Source organism: Balaenoptera physalus, assembly GCF_965194825.1.
Source record: "Balaenoptera physalus genome assembly, chromosome: 13".
NCBI classification, from domain to species: Eukaryota; Metazoa; Chordata; class Mammalia; order Artiodactyla; family Balaenopteridae; genus Balaenoptera; species Balaenoptera physalus.
The window spans coordinates 92,597,324-92,617,312 of record NC_138892.1 but is presented as its reverse complement, the minus strand read 5'-3'; the positions used below and the strand labels follow the sequence as shown (position 1 = coordinate 92,617,312).

At 37.3% G+C, this 19,989-nt stretch overlaps 2 protein-coding genes and 1 pseudogene across 23 annotated transcripts in view; 1 reads left to right on the top strand and 2 right to left on the bottom strand.

The window, feature by feature from the left end:
• PLEKHA5 (pleckstrin homology domain containing A5) overlaps window positions 1–17,897 on the top strand; it is a 236,905-nt gene extending 219,008 nt beyond the window's left edge. For 16 of the 21 annotated variants that reach the window (XM_082421054.1, XM_082421033.1, XM_082421034.1 and 13 more), the window contains 8 exons: window positions 1,403–1,520; window positions 5,106–5,224; window positions 7,916–8,125; window positions 9,015–9,155; window positions 9,674–9,798; window positions 13,380–13,525; window positions 14,897–15,002; window positions 17,009–17,897. In XM_082421054.1, the coding sequence (XP_082277180.1) occupies window positions 1,403–1,520; window positions 5,106–5,224; window positions 7,916–8,125; window positions 9,015–9,155; window positions 9,674–9,798; window positions 13,380–13,525; window positions 14,897–14,991 (954 nt within the window). In that variant the 3' untranslated portion in view covers window positions 14,992–15,002; window positions 17,009–17,897. Of the gene's footprint in view, window positions 1–382; window positions 572–1,402; window positions 1,521–5,105; window positions 5,225–7,915; window positions 8,126–9,014; window positions 9,156–9,673; window positions 9,799–13,379; window positions 13,526–14,896; window positions 15,003–17,008 lie in introns of all 21 variants that reach the window. The other 5 variants (XM_082421059.1, XM_082421058.1, XM_082421042.1 and 2 more) reach the window with 3 other exon arrangements.
• Window positions 1–19,989, bottom strand: part of LOC309641237 (uncharacterized protein) — a 487,119-nt gene that overhangs the window by 427,182 nt on the left and 39,948 nt on the right. The gene's annotated exons all lie outside the window — the stretch shown is intronic.
• LOC309641236 (large ribosomal subunit protein uL22 pseudogene) lies at window positions 10,248–10,915 on the bottom strand (annotated as a pseudogene). The gene has a single exon. The product of its transcript is annotated as a large ribosomal subunit protein uL22 pseudogene (transcript).

Here is a 19,989-nt window from a genome sequence, read left to right as displayed (position 1 = left end):
AAAAGCCAATCAAAAAGAAATGGGTTTTTTTTTCTCTTAAAAATTAGCAAAACAATATGGAGTGAGATTTTTTAAAATTAATTCTTTCCTTTTATTTTTAAAATGAAATAGAGTAGTTTCATACATTTGTTTTGATGTTGAGCTTTAGAGTAAAGCTAACCTGTGTGTTACAGAAAAAATTAAATGCAGTCAAATTTAAAGCCCAGTTATTGGCTATCATAAACATTTTTTGGTTTTACTTTTTAATATGAGACCTCTTGGCTTGGCAGTGTCCCTTTAATTATCTTAAAGTGAATGTAAGTTAACTTACCATTGCAAAGAATTTCGATATACTTAATTCAATATGCTTATCTAAATAAGGTGACTATTCTACAATCTTTAGGAAGAGGAAGTAGTCCCACCTCGTCCTCCACTTCCTCGGTCCTATGACTTTACAGACCAGCCTCCCATAATCCCCCCTCTGCCCAGTGATAGCAGCTCCTTGCTCTGTTATAGCAGGGGCCCAGTCCATCTGCCCGAAGAAAAGAAGATTCACCAAGTTCAAGGATATCCAAGAAATGGATCTCACTGTGTAAGTGGCTGCAATAGCCACAGAATAATCAATCGTACATGCCCTCATTTTTCAAACTTAATTTATTTTAGACTCAAAACTTTTTTTTATTATAACACCACTTTTAGCCAGCACTTTTTTGTTCATATATAACATTATCATTTGTTTTTCCTGTTTTAGTTTTACCATTCTTATTTTGTAATATTTTCACAATTTTAATAAAATTTCATAGTTTCTGCTTTTCATGAATATTTTCATAAAGTGGTTACTTTATGTGCCTGTGTTTAAGGAGCCATATTTTAAATATACCATTTCAGGATATTAGAAGCAAAATGATATCTTTAGATCAGAAAGATGCAAGGAAAAGAAGATTCTTACCAGGAATGATCAAAAGGTTGGGATGTGGGCAGTTCAGTCTAGGAAAACTGCTAAGAGAATGTGGACATTGCCAAGGAGAGACATTACCCATGGAAACTGGAAAAAGAGTCTGGGGATTAAACAAATAAATGTAAAATGTAATAAGCAAGGAGAAGAGAACAAGGAGAAAAGGAATAGGGCTAATTGAGTTAATATGATATAATTATTTTTAGACTTTAGTTTTAGTATGATAAAAATGTTCTGATGACTTTGTCCCTAAGAGGAATATTCTTAATTTTAAAATCAAAAGATATGCTGGTTAAACATCTTTTTTAAAGTCTTTTTTTCTACCCTGATTGTAACATATATATTAATTGTGTTATACCCAAGATAGCTGACTGAGGCTTTTAATTGTTAGAGTGTGAGTTTTTAGAGATACACATTTTAAAAGAGACTTTTGCCTTTTTGTGTGTGATTGCATATCTTTCTTTCAAGGGTCCAGATTATAGACTCTACAAGAGTGAACCAGAGTTAACAACAGTGGCAGAAGTTGATGAGTCTAATGGAGAAGAAAAATCAGAATCTGTTTCAGAAATGGAAACTTCTGTTAAAGGTCAGCGTTTGAGATATGTTTTATCTGCTTCATTTTTCAGACACTTTAGAAATAAATTTAGTTAATATGTTGACACAGTACATATACAAGTCCACAGTCCCTTATCTGAAACCTTTGGAATCTGATGCGTTTCTGAATTTAGAAGTTTCAGATATTGGGAAGATAACATGACCCATAAACCACATATCAACATGTCATCTCTCTCTGCTTAGACAAATGTGGCAAAATGTGGGATTTTTCAGAAAAGTAATTTCTGATCATAACCTGCTAGTCAATTTTTTTTTTATAATCTGCTAAAGGGTCATAAAGTAAAGCTTGAAAAATAGTAAGTGGTAATATTCACATAGCTTTTTCCATAACTGGAATATTCTTCTAGGTTTTCTAACGCTGGGTTTTGTGTTGTTGTTTTGGGGTTTTTTTTAATTAGAAAAATACTGCCATCTTGAAAACTTAATATTTATACACCTTTCTCATTCTCATCCAAATCATATCTTTTTCTCATTGAAAGTCTTTGTTAACTTTATCTTTTCATACACAGATGTAAGTGAAACAGTCATAGTCTTCGTCCTTACCATATTCGTGCATATAATTATAAATATGCAGGAAATATCAGACTGCAAACAAAAGTAAATGTTTTTGGCAAATAGGTTACTAGATACCTGGCCAATCCTCCACAGACTATAAACACTGGTTCATATCATTTTAAATATTTTTGAGACGCTTCAACAAGTTGCGGAAAAGTAAAGAGAGGGATGTTCAGGCCAAAAATTATATGAAGGGTAGTGCATTAGTCTGCTCAGGCCGCCATAACAAAATACCATAGACTGAGTGGTTTAAACAACAGAAGTTTATTCTCACAGTTCTGGAGGCTAGAAGTCCCAGACCAAGTTCTGAGAGGGTTTGGTTTCGGGTGAGGACTCTTTTCCTGGCTTGTAGATGCTGCCTCCCTCACATGGCCTTTCCTCTGAGTGCCTGTAAATTCTCTGGTGTCTCATTTTATAAGGACACTAATCTTTGGGGGCCAGGGCCCCACCCTTATGACCTCATTTAAACTTAATGACCTCCTTTTAATCCCCATCTCCAAATATAGTCACATCAAGGGTTAGGACTTCAACAGGAATTTTAGGAGGACCAATTCAGTCCATAGCAAGCGGCATCCAGGAAGTTAAGTGGAGCATGAAAGCCAGCTTTCACCTTGTGACAGGACAAAGCTCAGAGCATGAACAAATTAGGAGTCTGCTAGGAGACCCCCTCAAATAAAGCTGGGGCCCTCTGAGGGCTAGACTCTCAGTGAAAACTGATTAATTCAATTTCATCAAAATTTAAAACTTTTGCCTATCAGAATGGAAGAAAATATTATCAGTACATATACCTTACAAAATCCTTGTATCCAGAATATATAAATAACTCTTGCAGGGGCTTCTCTGGTGGCGCAGTGGTTGAGAATCTGCCTGCCAAATGCAGGGGACACGGGTTCGAGCCCTGGTCTGGGAAGATCCCACATGCCACGGAGCAACTAGGCCCGTGAGCCACAACTACTGAGCCTGCGCGTCTGGAGCCTGTTCTCCACAACGAGAGAGGCCGTGACAGTGAGAGGCCCACGCACCGCGATGAAGAGTGGCCCCCACTTGCCACAACTAGAGAAAGCCCTCGCACAGAAACGAAGACCCAACACAGCCATAAATAAATAAATAAATAAAAGATTAAAAACTTTAAAAAAAAAAAATAACTCTTGCAAATCAGTAATAAAGATAAACAACCCAATAAAAAAGTAAGCAACAGCCTTGGAGAGTTAACAAATCAGGTATATACAAATGGCCAATAAGCACATGGAAAAGCTTACAACTTAGTAATCATAAAAGAAATGCAGTTTTAATGCAAATAAATATCACATTTCACACCTTCTAGAATGGCTCAACTTGAAAGACTGACTACCTAGTGTTGGTTAGGATGTGGAACAATTGGAATTCACACACATTTCTGAGGTGGTATAGGATGGAACAATAGTTTGGCAGTTTCTCATATAGTTAAACATGCAGTCATCATAGCCAGGAATCCTATATATTTACCTAAGAAAAATGAAAACACAATCCCTCAAAAGACTTATACAAGGGTTGTTATAGCAGCTTTAATTCATAATAGACAAAAACTGGAAGCAGTCATATGTCTGTCAACAGAGTATGGCTAAACAGGTTGTAATACTTCTCAGCAAAAAACTGGTAGATGTATTTACTCATAACAACTATATCATCTGAAATATGTTCTCTAATATGGCTTGAATTCTTCCTGGAAGTTTTTCCTCTTTTAAATTTTGGGTTTTTTTTTTTTTTTTAGTATATAATCATAAGCTCTCATCTAAATAAATTGTCTGAAGTGTACAGATCGATTACAGTGTAATTTATTTTGTACCACATGACTTAAAGTCGGGCTTTTAAAAATGGACCACTGACTGGCATAGTAGAAGCCTTTTCTTTATTTGAACTGTAAAAATTACTTGTAATACATCAGTCCAGCTCTTCACATTCTCAAATATACAACTCTAATAAACACAGAGTTCATAAACAATATTAAAACTTCATTAAGCTGCACATTGTTTGGTTCATAACCTAAAGGGGCCCTGAATGATTGACCACCATCTGTCTTCGGGGGGAAAATAAGATTTCATTTTTCTACTTAGTTAATGTAACTTTAATGAGCCCAAAGAGAATGATTTTTTTTTTTTCAGCAAACTATTGAGATTTCATTAATTTCTTATTTTACTTGTGTCCTCAGTGGACAATACTGTATATATTCTGCTTACACAAGATGACTATGGTACAGATGAATACATTTTATGTGAACTGATCATTAGCTTTTATTGTTGTGTTAATGATTTTGTGTGTGTGTATTGTTTGTTTTCTAATTATAAAAGTAGTGTGTGTTCATTTTAGAAATTTTCAAAAATGCAAAAGTGAAAGTAACTTCAATTACCTGTAGTCAACTATTGTTAACATTGTTAGTGGATTCTTTATTGAGGTGGTGCAGTGTGATTGAAAGAGACCAAATGGGAATTAAGGACATTTAGGTAAATCACTTAACCCTTCTGGCCATAACTTTCCTCATCTCTGTGAGAGGATTAGATTAAGGTACTTTTAACCTCCGAAAATATTGTAAATACTTCATGAAGAAGCAGAGCAACAAGGGAAAACGGACCAAAGCAGAAGCTCTAGCCATGCTGCTGCTAAGCTATATGGACTTAAGGAAGTCAGTTAACCCAGATTCTGCACTTCATTTACCTTCTTTTTTTACAGGGTTGTTGTGAAGATATATGATACACTGCATATCACTAAATTTTATAATTTTTTAAATGTCGTCTGTTATCATCAGTAGGACTTTATTTCTAAAGCTAACCCTAAATTTGTCTGGTTAGTATCATTGCGGGCTTATTAGGTAAAATAAGTAACGAAAGGCTATTACATTTCCCTGTCTCTTTTCAAACGATAAATTTGCCTTCTGATTTCAAAAGCCTCAGAAATTGAATATGTCCAAAGAAAGCAATGTCATGTGAAGATGTTTTGTAGAACTTAATGCTGTTTTTATTTTTAGGTTCCCACTTTCCTGTTGGAGTAGTCCCTCCAAGAACAAAATCACCAACACCCGAATCTTCGACAATAGCCTCATATGTAACTTTAAGGAAAACTAAGAAGATGATGGAGTCAAGAATGGTATTTAATTATACATTAATTTCCAGAAGGATTCTCAACCTATTTATTGCCACCTTGTATATGCTTTAATTTTTAGAGGTTTTTTTCAAAACTTTTTTTTTTTGGGCCACACCACACAGCTTGCGGGATCCTTCCCTGACCAGGGATCGAACCTGTGCCCCCTGCAGTGGAAGTGCGGGGTCCTAACCACTAGACCTCCAGGGAATTCCCATCAAAAGTTTTTTTTTACATACTCTTAAGAAAAATTTAGTAATCTTAATTTTTTTAATTACATTCAGGGAATTAGCACCTCAGAGGACAGGCCTAATCTAGGTCTTCTTTGCTCAGACTCCACATGAGGTCTTTGGGGCACAATTTGTGGAATCTGTTCTCAGATAGCTGCCCTGTGTTACCCCTCTGGACACCTCTAAAAATTTCCTTAGGAGAGTGATAGACATGTGCTGTGGTCACCCAAGCTAGTGGACTTCCAAGCCAGCCTGAGTTTGCAGGGCCTATCCTCTGCAGTAGACTTGGAGTTTGCCAATCCTCTGGTTACAATGAGCAATGTGAACTGAGAATGAGAAGCAAATCCTGTACTTCACACTTTCATCTGAGATCCATTTAATTCAGACTGGCTTTTAACCAGTCTAATCTTGGTCTTCTTGGGAAGATTCTCAAAGCACTTAACTCCCTTTCCCCAAGTACTCTCTAGAAATTTGGGCTGCAAAAGAAATTTTACTTCTCATCTTTATAAATTCTATTTATTTGGTATGAGATAACTTAAAACTATAAGAAAAGACTGAAAGGTACAACAAATGATAAGATTTATGATTATTCTTGAAAGATATTAAAGTATGGTACAAAGTATATGCCAGAAATTCTGACAAATTTATGTATATAAGAAATATAATGGTTCTGTAATACTGTTGTTCATAGTTAGGCATTTTTTAGATTAAAAGGGTGTTTTCTTTGGAAATTATAATGTGAAATAAGGTAACAGAAAAAAAACTTTAAAAATGCATGTTGAGATCAAACAGAAAGATATTAGTGGATTTATATTCTGTAAATATCTTTTTTAAAAAATAACTATCTTAAATACTAGAAGAAAGACTTCTACATTACCAAATACTGGGGGGAAAGTATAGAAGACTAGTTACCTAATACTGTACCGGAAAGTCCTTTATAAGCAATACAGATACCAGAAGAAAATACTTACAATATAACAGACAAGTTTCATAATATTTGAGGAATTAATACAAATCAGTTATTTTTAGGGCTTTTTAAAATGGAAACTATGTAACAGTAATTCACAAAAATATGAAAATTGCTCAACCCTGATAATCATTTTTAAAGTGCTAACTAAAACCCCAGTGAGATACTCTTCTCCAGTTATACTGGCAAAAAGATCTAAAAATTAATAATATCTGGCATTTTAAAAGAATAAATAGATTTGTACAATACGATAACTTGGAAAAGGAAGTTTCAGTGAGACAACACTTTTGCACAAACACAGGAAAACCAGGAAGAATACATGTTTGTTGTTACTAAAAATGAAAGAGTGCTAAAGTAGCCAACTTCCCAATCAATATCTAGAATTTACCTTTATTTAAAAAATTTTTTTCACAAAAGCAAATGCTTTGTTTCACAAATGAGAAGCATCATTTCTGCACTCTAAGGCTTTTCATTTTTCATTTTCCTTTCAGCTTCTACTTGAGCTCTTCAAGATATTCTATACAATAGAAAACAGTTCTAGATCTGTAGCTACTGCCCTGCAGACACATTTTAGATTGCAGTGGAGAGAAGAGGATCTTGGCCATTATCCTGACATACTGCTTAGTCACGGAAATACTTACCTCTGCCCTGGCTTCTTTCCAAAACACCAGCAACTCCACCAATGTCTCAGTCAGTTCCCAGCAGTTCAGTCCAGAGGACACAAAGAAACCTATGCATTCTATTCTATAGATCTTAGAATATGTTTAATCTCTAAAATTTCTATTATATAAAATAAGCTAAAATTTCCTTTTGACAGTTATTGATATACTTATTTTGGATCTCATACCAATATTGTTTTATATCTTTAGTAAGAAAGTGAGAAGTAAGAACTGGTTGTTTAATGTGACTAATATTTTTAAACCCTTCAGTAAACCATAAAAATGAGCCATGTAAATGTATATATATATATATATAAAATATAACCTTCTGATTTATAGAAAATAGATTCTTCCATAGTTTTTCATAAACTAAGGATGTTTTCTCTACCAGTCTTTTCACAGTAAAAAATGTGTGACTTGAAACATTACATTTTTAGTATAATAAAAGAAATTGCTGATTTTTAGAAGCTATGACCCCTGTTTTCTCCTAGTTTGAGTTTTATACAATTTCCTGTCTCAGGGCTGTGGGGTAGGGTCACTCCAGAGCTGCCGTACTTTTTTGTATTTTTTTTAAAAAAACAAGCAAATCCCCTCTTTAAGTTCCTCTTCTCTCCCCTCCCTCCTACCTCCTCTCTCTCTCTCTCTTTCCATCGCTGATCCTGCATCAGTGCATGCATAAAGTAATCTGCCTTTCTGGTGTTATCTAAATGACATCCAAAACCTCCACTTTAGATTTTGCAAACAAAATAAATGCATCGTAGGACATTTTTTATTCTAACATACTTTTCAGAAGTTATCCTGTATTCAGGTATTCATCTGTTTGTTTACTTTCAATTTAAAGGAAAGACCAAGAAGTGCAGTGGAACAGCTCTGTTTGGCTGAAAGCACTCGACCTAGGATGACTGTGGAAGAGCAAATGGAAAGAATCAGGAGGCATCAACAAGCATGCTTAAGGGAAAAGAAAAAAGGATTAAACATTATTGGTGCTTTAGACCAGTCACCCTTACCAAGTCCCTCAAATTTAAAGGATAATCCATTCCGGGTTACCCAGGTATATCAACTGCTTTTACTCATTCTTGTGGGTAAATCTAATATCACTTGAATCTTAGAATCACAGAGTTACATGGTTGATGGGCTTTCAAATGTCAGCAACATGGATAGTTATATTATTCAACTCTTATAATGTGCCAGGACAGCTTAGTAAAATGGAAATAGCCCTGGGTTCAGAAAACCAGAGCTAAATTACTTGTTGGATACCCTCCTATCCGTTGTGGACTTAATCTCCTCTACCGTAGATGAAATAAAGATACAACCTGTCCTATCTACTTCATGGAGATAGTAAGAAGATAAAAGTGCTTTCAACAAATGTAAAATGCCATGCAGGTTAGCAGGGTAGTCCCCAGTTCCCCTCCCAATGAAATGTGTATTACTCTGTATACTAATTTAGCATGACCTAAATTGTAGCGAGAGAGGGTTTCTAAAGAAAAGTTCGACTATTCATTACATTTTAACTTCAGTCTTATAAAGAGACACCATTCCATTTCTTATTACTTATTTGTTTGTTTGTTACCCTGATTCATAAATCAGAGCAGACTAAGGAACCTTTCCAGTGGCTTCAGTCTGGTCTATCCCTGTTAGTAGACATGGACCAGCTGAAAGTGATTCCCTGTCGTCATAGAAATCCCCTTTCTGTCTTGTCTAATGGAGAGCAGGCATTGCTAATGGTGATTCAACCAATTAACAGTAGAATAACTGCACATTCTACACATTACAAAACAGATGATTAATATATATAAGATTCCTCTGTTGTTTTTCATAAGGAAACCTCCTTGCAAGTGAAGAGCCAACTTTAAAAAAAAAAAAAATTTAATAGGTACCATCTAAAAACTATGCATGACCGTATAGTATGAATCTAAAAATGCTGTTTATCTGTTGAACAGACTCGAAGGAGAGATGATAACCTTAAGGAACCGGACGCCGTCATTAGAGAAAATGATGTGAAGCCAAACCATGAAACTCCTGCCGCAGAAACTGTTCGACTAAAAGAAGCTGAACCTCAAAATACAGATTTCAGCGAAGAGGTAGAGAGATTATTTTAGGACAGATATTACAAAGGGGTGGATTTTTGAAGATAAGGTCATGTGAGAAGGTTGAAAATAGTTACGTGTCATTCTGTCACAGGGGCTATATAGATCTTAGTGAGATGATAGGCTTCGTATAATTTGATTGATGTATTCAGCCACAACAAAAACTGGGTTAATTGAAAACTTAAAACATGATCAATCAAGGCTGGAATAAATTATCATTAACCCAATTAAAGAATGTTATATCCCAAAGCAGCTAGCTAATGGCAATGTACCTTTTATCCTAGTAGCAAAGGACATTAATTTTTTTTTTTTAATTTTTGAATTTTATTTTATTTATTTTTTATAGGACATTAATATTTTTAATGTACTTGAATATAAATTTATATGTCAGTAAATATTTGATAGGGTATGGGTTTTTTAATAAACTTTATTTAGGAATCATTTTAGGTAATTCACTAATATATTAAATGTGGTAAAAATGATTTGAAAAAGAAATTTTTCTTCTTCTATAGTTTAAAAAAACTGAAAATGTTTTTTCCGAAACACTTTTCACACCTGAGCCAAATGGAGTAAATTCTGAGGAAGTGGTGGATAAAGAAGAAAACAAAGAAAAGATGCCCAAGGATGTTCCATACAGGTAATAATTAGGAAAAACAAACAAAGGAGTCATTCACAAAATTGTATACCTGCTTGAAAATGGTAAACTCTAGAGTCAGAGGTCTTGGATTCCAGTCCCAGAATATCTCTTACCAGCTGTAGAATCTTGAGCAAGTTACGTAACTGTCCTAAATGCAGGTTCCTCACTTGTAAAAATGAGGATAATAATAGTATCCATGTCACAAGTGTGCTATAGGGATTAAATAAGAAAATACGTGTATAGCACTTAGCACTGTGCTAAACACCTAGCAAGTGATCAATAAATACCTTTTTTAAAAAAATGCCATAGGCACATGAGCTACAGCAAAGTAAGCACCTCAGCGTTGCCTGTATAATGACAGACATTGATCAGATGTCTAAGATGTCTGATAAGCGTTCCAAAAATTATAGTGATTTGCCATTTTTTTTAACTATATTTCTTAACTAGCGTTTTTATTTTTTTTTATTTTTATTTTTTTACTTTTATTTGCATTTATTTTTTGCAGCATTTATTCCTGGGCCATAAGTTTTTGTTTCTTCAATTTCTTCTGGGATATCTTTTTCTTCTGGGCAACCTCCTCTTCTGGTTTAGGAACAATCTGTTCTTTTTCAGTAAGGATCATCTCAATGTGGCAGGGAGAGCTCATGTATGGGTTGATCCGACCATGAGCTCTGTATGTCCTGCGCCACATCTTGGGGGCTTTGTTCACCTGGATATGCTCAATGACCAGAGAATCTACATCTAAGCCCTTAAGTTCAGCATTACTCTCTGCATTTTTGAGCATGTGCAGTAAAAATTCAGCACTCTTTTTGGGCCACCGACCCTGCGTCCAGCCCCACTGTTTGGCCTGGGCACACCTACCAACTCCACCACTGTAATGACGGAATGGCACACACTGCTTCTTTAAAGTGACATCCTTCAGATACTTGGTGGCTTTTCGGATATGCATACCCTTAATGGCCTGGGCTGTTTCACGAGTGTTCTTAAAGTGAACACGAAGATTTGAACCTCTCGACTTGCATGATTTTGTGGGGTTTTCTGGGTCAAGTGAATAGCGAACCATTTTGAGAGGTCACCTCAGGCCGCTGACCAGAAAAAAGCTAACTAGCGTTTTTAAATGCATATCCTCAGTCTCACCATCCATAAAAAAATTCCTAGTGCTGGAAAAGAGAAATGCTGTATTTCATGTTATTAGGAATGCCTTTATCTCTTCAATGAATAGCAAGAGGGAATTTGAAAAATATTTGGTGATAGCTGATAAGAAAAAAAATCTCTGCTGAACTTTTGTTAATAGACATAGATTAAAACACATCCAAAAAAAAAAAAACACATCCAGTATATTACACATCTATGAGTTCATAATGATACAACAACAACAAAAAAATAATTTGTTGGCCCCTTCAGAGGATGCTAGGGAATCGACTTATTGCTCCAAAACCTGGTACATAAAGAGAAAGAAGTAAATATTTATCTTACCTTTCCCAAACAAACTGCAACCAGAGAGTTTATGAGGAAACTCTTCTTCTTTATTAGAAGAATTTCACTCAGTAAAGAATGAGAGGGCTTCCCTGGTGGCTCAGTGGTTAAGAATCTGCCTGCCAATGCAGGGGACACGGGTTCGAGCCCTGGTCCGGGAAGATCCCACATGCCGCGGAGCAACTAAGCCCGTGCGCCACAACTACTGAGCCTGCACTCTAGAGCCCGCGAGCCGCTACTGCTGAGCCCGCGTGCCACAGCTACTGAAGCCAGCGCGCCTAGAGCCTGTGCTCCACAACAAGAGAAGCCTGCGCACCACAACGAAGAGTAGCCCCCGCTCGCCGCAACTAGAGAAAGCCTGTGCACGGCAACGAAGACCCAATGCAGCCAAAGATAAATAAATAAATAAATAAATTTTTTTAATTTATTAAAAAAGAATGAGAGACTTTGGGACTTCCCTGGTGGTCCAGTGGGTAAGAATCTGCCTTCCAATGCAGGGGACATGGGTTCGATCCCTGGTGGAGGAACTAAGATCCCACATGCCGTGGGGCAACTAAGCCCACGTGCTGCAGCTACAGAGCCCATGTGCTCTGGAGCCTGCACACCACAACTAGAAAGCCCACGCACCACAACTGATGAGCCTGTATGCTCTGGAGCCCCTGTGTGCCACAACTAGAGAGCCCGCACACTGCAATTAAGACCCAACACAGCCAAAATTTAATTAATTAATTAATTAAAAAAAAAAGAATGAGAGACTTAGAATATCACTGCTTTGCTAAAACCCTGTTAAAATAATGGATGAACAATATTCCTCAGTGCTGCTAAAGCTGTTAGCTAAAAAAATACGACCGGGAGCTTTAAAATGAAAGGGTCAAACTGATAACCCCTGAAGTCACTGATCTTTTTTTGTTTGTTTTGTTTTGTTTTTTTAAAGATTTTTTTTATGTGAACCATTTTTAAAGTCTTTATTGAATTTACTACAATATTCTGTTTTAAGTTTTGGTTTTTTGGCCACGAGGCATGTGGGTTCTCAGCTCCCCGACCAGGAATCAAACACCCACACCTGTTGCATTGGAAGGTGAAGTCTTAACCACTGGACTGCCAGGGAAGTCCCCTGATCATTTTTAACATCAGGAAAGGAGACAGCCTATTAATGCAGTAGTGCAAGACACCCACCTAATAGAGTATTACTTGCCTCCTTTCCCCCCAAACCTAAGTCTGATCAAGCCTAAGAATCATATCAGTTTATAAAAAATACGAGGGATACAGTCATCAAAATCCAGAATGTAGTAAATTATTGGACAGATAAACCAGGTTCTTTCCTAAATAAATGACAAAGAATAAAACGGGTGTGTGGGGTGGTATATTTTAAAGTAGACTTTAAGGGACTTGTCAGGCAAATACAGTGTGTGGACTTTGTTGTTTGGATCCTGATTCAAACAGATAACTCTAAGATGATATTATGAGGCAATCAGGATCATTTGAGCATTGACTGGGTATTTGATGGTATTTAGAGACTGAATGATATGTCTGGAATCTGCTTTAAAATAATTTGGGGAGGACTTCCCTGGTGGCGCAGTGGTTAAGAATCCGCCTGCCAATGCAGGGGACACGGGTTCGAGCCCTGGTCCGGGAAGATCCCACATGCCGCGGAGCAACTAAGCCTGTGCGCCACAACTACTGAGCCTGCACTCTAGAGCCTGTGTGCCACAACTACTGAACCCGCACACCTAGAGCCCGTGCTCTGCAACAAGAGAAGCCACCGCCATGAGAAGCCCGCACACTGCACCAAAGAGTAGCCCCCGCTCACAGCAACTAGAGAAAAATCTGCGTGCAGCAACGAAGAACCAATGCAACCAAAAATTAATTAATTAATTAATTAATAATAATAATAATAATTTGGGGAGTAGGGGGCTGAGGGTTTAGAATGAAACAAGATTGGCAAAATGTGGACAAAAATGCCAACAAAATGTTAGCAATTGTTAAGTACAGATGGTGACATCTTTTCTGTATAGTTAAGATTTTTCATAACACTAAGTTGGAAGAAAAAAAATTAATTGCATTCTAAAATAACGAACTTTAAAACTTCCATCTATTTTCATTAGCCCTCAAGATGAGTCACAGATCCCAAATCATAAACCAGAAGGCCACCCTGAAGAAAATACAAAGGACAATATTCATGAGCAGGAAGAAACTGTTATTTCTTATGAACTAACTCCTGAGGCTTCTAGAGGAAGTCAGACAATGGCAGGTAGATATTACATGTTTCCTAATTTTCTCACTGGTGCTTCCTCTGAACCTCTGAATTTATTTGCCATGTGGAGACTCTAGCAAGGGAGCCATGCAGGGACATCAACTGCAGACCAAGCAGCCTTTGCCTTCCCACACTTGCACGGTCAGGAGGGCTGCAGTTGCACCAGAGCACAGGGCCAGCCCTGCGTGAGCAGCTAGATCCGCCCTCTCTCCTGTCTTGGACGTCAGTTCCTTCTCTTTGTTTTGTTTTATTTGTTTTTTTAATCTGAACCTTTACACATACCTTAAACTTTTTTCTAAGAAGAAGATATTTTAGTACTTTTCTCTGACGCTGGATTCTCAGAGTATTCATAAGCCTACCCCTTTGGGAACTGTGGAAGATTGAATATCTACACTAGTAGAATGGATTTACTTACTTAGCTCCTACTGTAATCCACATCTGGGTTTTTCTTTGATAGTGGAAGACCATGAGCCATAGCATGTTTTAAAAAAATAAAATTTTCTGTGCTATTCTTTTATACTTTCTGGATTCTTCACACATCTTTTTTCTTTTTTTTTTCTTTATGACTTTTGCCAAGGGATGGGGGTAGGGGAATCATCCCACTAGTGTAATGTATCAGTTTCGCTTCTCATTGTCCATAAACAAAAAGCTATCCCTAGTAATTCTTTCTCCTCCCCCCAAACCCCGCCTCCAGTCATTTTGCAGAAGGGTAAGTACAATGAAATTCAATTATGCAGGACTGTTCTTAAGAGCATTTTTTGTATCTTATATACATATAACATGGAAATTTATATCATCAGCCATGTTCCTTTGTAACCAGTATGAAGTACTTTTTCCTTTGCTTCTTATCACTCACAAGGCAATGTGTACAGGAATTCTCACTTTCTTTAAAAATTGTCATTGATCACATTCGGTTATTATTATGCCAAGTCTGTGTTAAAGGTTGGGTGGGTGTATTAAAACCACAGCATTTATATCATCTACAGTATTTAGCTTCATGCAACTAGAAAAGCTTTTAAAAATGAGACCCAACAGGGGTGAGTCACTGACAGACACCTGAAAATTAACCTTGAAGCCCAAAAAAAAAAAAAATTTTCTTTTAAATTTTTTCCCAGTTTCATTGAGATATGATTGACATATAACATTATATAAGTTTAAGATGTACATGGAAGAAGAATTTTTAACCAGTCTTCCAGAGACATTTCATACTGAATAATCAGTTGCCAGAATAGAAAAAGCTGAGCCGAAATGCAACTAAGAATTCCTTCCCGACACACGTTCTGTGTTGGGAATCGCAGCGTCAGGATTTCCTTCTCCGAAGGTGTCTCCAGGATTTTGATCTCGTCACATTTTCTCGGTGTGTTTTAGTGCAAAGCCTGTCCCCGTCTCCCGAGTCCTCGGCATCACCCGTTCCGTCCACTCAGCCGCAGCTCACAGAAGGCTCACACTTCATGTGTGTGTAGTCTCAGAACAAGTACGTCGTTTCCTTTCATTTTTGTGCTTTACTGTTAGAGCTTTCAGCCTGACTTTTGTTGATTTGGTGAATAAAAACTGTGATGAATTCCGGCCTGTGTGTTAGGGATAGTTAGCAGACCAAGTGTTTGAACCACAGGCAGTAACTCAAAATTTCCAACATCAGCCCTTCAATGATTTGCAACATGACAACATTTTCTCTGTCTCTTCTTTCACCATGCATAAAAACAGCTAAACTTGGAGGGAAGGTTTTGCAGTGTTTTGCAGCCGTGCTCCCACCTAACGTTTCTTTCCACAGTCGGGTCTGAGAATTCTGTTCAAGTCGTTACATTTTGATACAGAAATGTTTTTTACATTCAGCGTGACCTATCTACCACACTGGGAGTTTGCTAATTATTTTTAAGGATAAAGAAAAGTTTATGGTACAGCCGACTAGATATGGAATGTAAAATCTTTAAGATCCATCAGAAATTATTTCTAAATAATTATTATTTTTTAAGTCAGGGAGGTAGCTTTTAAAAAAGCCACAGGTGGGGGACAGGGAGACGGGGCCTTTCTCAACCAGTGTTCCTTAGACCACACTTTTAGAACCACGAATAATTTCCTAAGGTGTCTTACTTTTAAACTTTATCAACAGTGGCTAAATTTTACCTCAGTTTTGTACTTACATACTTTTTTTATTTTTCAGAAAAGCTGTGAGGTATGGAGTGAACATTTTATGCCTTTTTCTGCACTTTTTTTCTCAGTATCTACCAGATCTTCTCATGTTTGGTGCCTTCGGATTATCACCAATTTCTGTTGAACAGTTATAAGCTGAGAAAACACCTACAGACATTATGAGCATGACTACAGACATGTTCTTTGATTTTTACTCAAAATAAATGAGTACAAATACCAACTTGACTAAGTTTTTCATCCGGTAGTGCTCATTTTCTAGCATCTACGTCCATTCACACCTTTTTGTAGCAGCTATAATCTGTGTCCCTTGTTTTCAGCCAGAGGATTTATGTTTCACTGTCTTGTCATATCTGTAACTTTTATTTGAGATCATGTCTATCTGGAGCCTAAAAGAGGCTTTGTTTGTTGTCACTTGGTATCTCTTTAGGATTTGTTGTATTTGTTGTAGTCTTAACCTGTGTCTTGCCTCTGTCACTCATATATTTAAACTTTTAACTTAACACATTCAGAAGTGGCAGTTGCCACTAGTGACAGAATAACACCAAACACGGGGATAATAAACATGATGCTCATTTTATTCCTCCCGTGCAAAGAATTGATTGATGGCCTCTGTCTGTCTTAGGGGTGAAATGTACTTTGAGAGCCACTCCCATTATCTCTTGGTTCAATAAACAGGTCACAATTCATTGTACTTCGACCATTCTGATAACAAGAATGTTCACAGTTAAAACTGGAGTACATTTCCAGGTTCCTTAAGTTGTTATTATTCGATTTTGTTTTGTTTTACTTTCATTCCAAGAGCCAGTAGTATTACGTACTAGAGTGAGGTACAGGGATTGCCGGATATTTTCTAGCTTTGTGGTGTGCAGTCACCAGAACCAACCAGTGGCATTCAAACTTGCTTTATTTTATAATCCATCCGTCTTCTCATTGTGCATGTGTCATCTTTCGGAACTAGCAGTTTTGGCAAGGCTTAGGAAAGTTTTACAAATGACACCGCTATGTAGGCAGCTTAATATAGTATTACATATTTTAGTGAAGTTGTGCAAATCTCTGCTCATTTTGTCAGTCTTTTGGATTCAGCCACAAGTTTGGGTCCTTTTTTTCATCTGAATTGCTATGCACATATTCCCTTATGTTTCTTTGCTTTGTGAATTAAGCTTATGGAAATGAAGAGAAGATGTCCTTCAATTGTATTATATTTGGGGATTTTCATGGCCATGCTTGTCAGTTCTATTGCTAGAGAATGTGGCCCTTAGTTACTTCAGGAAGTGGTCATTCATTAACTTTGCAGGTGTCACAGTAATTTTACTTCTTTGTATTTTTCAGCTATACTGACTTCTGTTGAAACCATTCAAAGCTGAGGACATGGACCTTTGGCAATGTGAGAAGATATTGTACAGTATATTTTAAATCTATGAAATTCATAGTTCTGATGCTTTTGGCCACAGAGCATCATTTTATCACTTCTGGAAAATGTTTATTCCAAAACAGCTTTAATGGCCCATATGTACACTCAAGGTTATGTAATGTAATCTCAAGGTTATTATTCTGACACCAGCTTGCTGCTATGATTTCAGAGCACATAAGTAAAGGTGCTTTTTAGTGTGTGGTCTACAGCCAGAGCTTACTTAGTTGCTGATTTCCAGATTTTGATGTTTCTAAAGTCTAGGTGGATTTATATTTCTTTTCACTTTTCAGTACATAAATTTAGTTATTTCCAGTGAAGCTTGTTTTCCTTTTTTTTTTTTTTTCTTCTTCCTCCCATTTTGCCTACTGCAATGCTTTGTTTTTCACCCTTGATTTGTAAAAATTTTATATATATATTTAAAATGTGCCATTTTATTACTGCTAAGTGACGTATGTCCGTTTCCTGCTATAATTATTTCTCAGTCAGATTGCATTGTCAGCAGTTATGCCACACTCTTGTCAGCTTAGATACAAATGTTATCGCTTACTTTTTCTTAAAAAGCAATTTAAAATGTAGGTATTTTGAAGTACTGGGCTTATACTTCATTGGACTAGATGTGTACAGCAATAAGCAGGTTTTCAAATCCAGTACTTAGTTTGTGTACAAATGTAATTATGTTCATTGTGTATATATTATACAATGAGCACATGTAATGTAAGTATTAAAGGCTACTTACTGTTGTTTAAATGCAAATGTTCATATCTCATTTCTTTTTTATCATGTTAAATAAATGTTGATGTTCTTAAATCACCTGTGTTAGAATTTTTGCTCTTCCCATCTAAAATGGAAAGTCTGAGACTTTAAGAGACTTCTAGATGAAAAAGTAGTCTGTTAATCTTACTGGAAAGAGCATCGTAAAAGAACCGTGTCTGTCATCCAGCTCAGCTCTCCCATGTCGAAGTCGAGCAGCTTGAGGCCCAGAGAGAGAAATTGACTTGGCCACAGTCACATTACATTTAATGACAAAATTTGCACCAGCATAAAGCTTTTCTGACTTTTCAACACCACTGGGCAGATGTCGTTTTGTCAAGTCTTCTATACCTATTTCTGTTGGTTTCCGTGTCCCAGAAGGCATCTGCAGCCTGCCTCTGCTTAGTGGACTGAGCTTGGGGGCGGGGGCGGGGGCAGAGTTATTTCTCTGACATGGGTAACTAGAAACCGTTTCATCCACATAAGCAGAGATCATTGTCTCTTACACCACATTCTCTGCAGATGTTCACGCTCTTCAGAATCAATTACATTTCCTTTCCACTATAACCTTTTGTTCAGGCTATACATTGTTCCCAGAGTACAAGGAAATGCGAGGCTTTGGGATTCCTATATAAAATTGCTGAAACTAAATTGGTGCTGGTCAGTCTTTTTTTTTTTTTCCATGCTATGTTAAAGAGGATTTAGGTATAATTTAAAATGCAGATGTATAAGAATTCATCTGCTCCAAACAGAAACACACAAAATGAAGTGCAAATAGATACAGTCTTTAATGTAGGAGGTGAATGAAAAGAGAGGTGAAAATGGGAGAAGAATGTTTAGCTCCTTACATCCATACGAACATGTTTACACATATTACCTTTTTCTAAAGATGACACACAGAAGTCTTCTCAGGGGAAATAGTCAACAGATTATGATTTCCCTTTAAGTCATGACACAATGATTGTTACCAGTCTTTTATGGGTGTGTTGAGGGGAGAGTTGATGTTATTCTTTGGGATTTGTTTGGGGTTTTATGTGGGGCTTTTGTCTTTATGTTTGGGGGGTGTGTGTGTGTGGTGTGTTACTTTGGTTTTACTTGAAGCACTTCTTTTTATAAATTTATTTATTTATTTTTATTTTTGGCTGCTTTGGGTCTTCGTTGCTGCACGCGGCTTTCTCTAGATGCAGCGAGCGGGGGCTACTCTTCATTGCAGTGTGCGGACTTATGGCGGTGGCTTTTTTTGTTGTGGAGCACGGGCTCTAGGCATGTGGGCTTCAGTAATTGTGGCACGCGGGCTCTAGAGCGCAGGCTCAGTAGTTGTGGCACACGGGCTTAGTTGCTCCACGACGTATGGGATCTTCCCGGACCAGGGCTCGAACCCATGTCCCCTGCATTGGCAGGCCGATTCTTAACCACTGCACCACCAGGGAAGCCCTGCTGGGCCCCATTCTTAAAATTTCTGATTCTGTCAGTCCAGAGTGTGGCCCAAAAATTTGAATTCTAATTCTAACAGGTTTCCAGGTGATTCTAATGCCGATGCTCCAGGTACCACACCTTGAGAACCACCGGCACATAAGGCGGCTCTGTGTTATTTTTTGAATTTTTGTTTTATTTACATGTGGTAGTAAAAAATTAGGATAAATTCAGTTTTTATTTACAAAGGTGTGCACAGAGTGTAGAAAAACTAAAAAAAATAATGCAACAACTCAGAGATGTTCTACCCCTAGGCCCAAAGGGGTAAGGGGAGAAGTAAGTGGAACCCATAGAAGAGAGTCACTTGAAAGAAGCCTTAATCTTTTTTCAAGAGACCAAGCCAGCCTCAGTGTACGGAACCCTGCAGGGATGGGGCCAGGGCAAGAAGTATTCCCATGGCACTGTCTTATTGCCAGGGCTCCCAATGGCTGAACCCAGTGGGATTCAGAGGTCACAGGAGTTGTGTTGAGTGTGGCCGGGAACCGACGGGGGTTTCCCAGACCTTCTCAGAAGATCCTTGAAGTCAAAACTATTTTCATTATAACACTAATCTGGTATTTGCCTGTTTCTCTTTCATTCCTTCAGTAGTGAATAGTGGCGTTTCCCAAAGGCTATCTGACCTGTGATACATCAACAGACTGAGTGCAGAAGCAGATGTGAAAATCCAGCTGTCTTC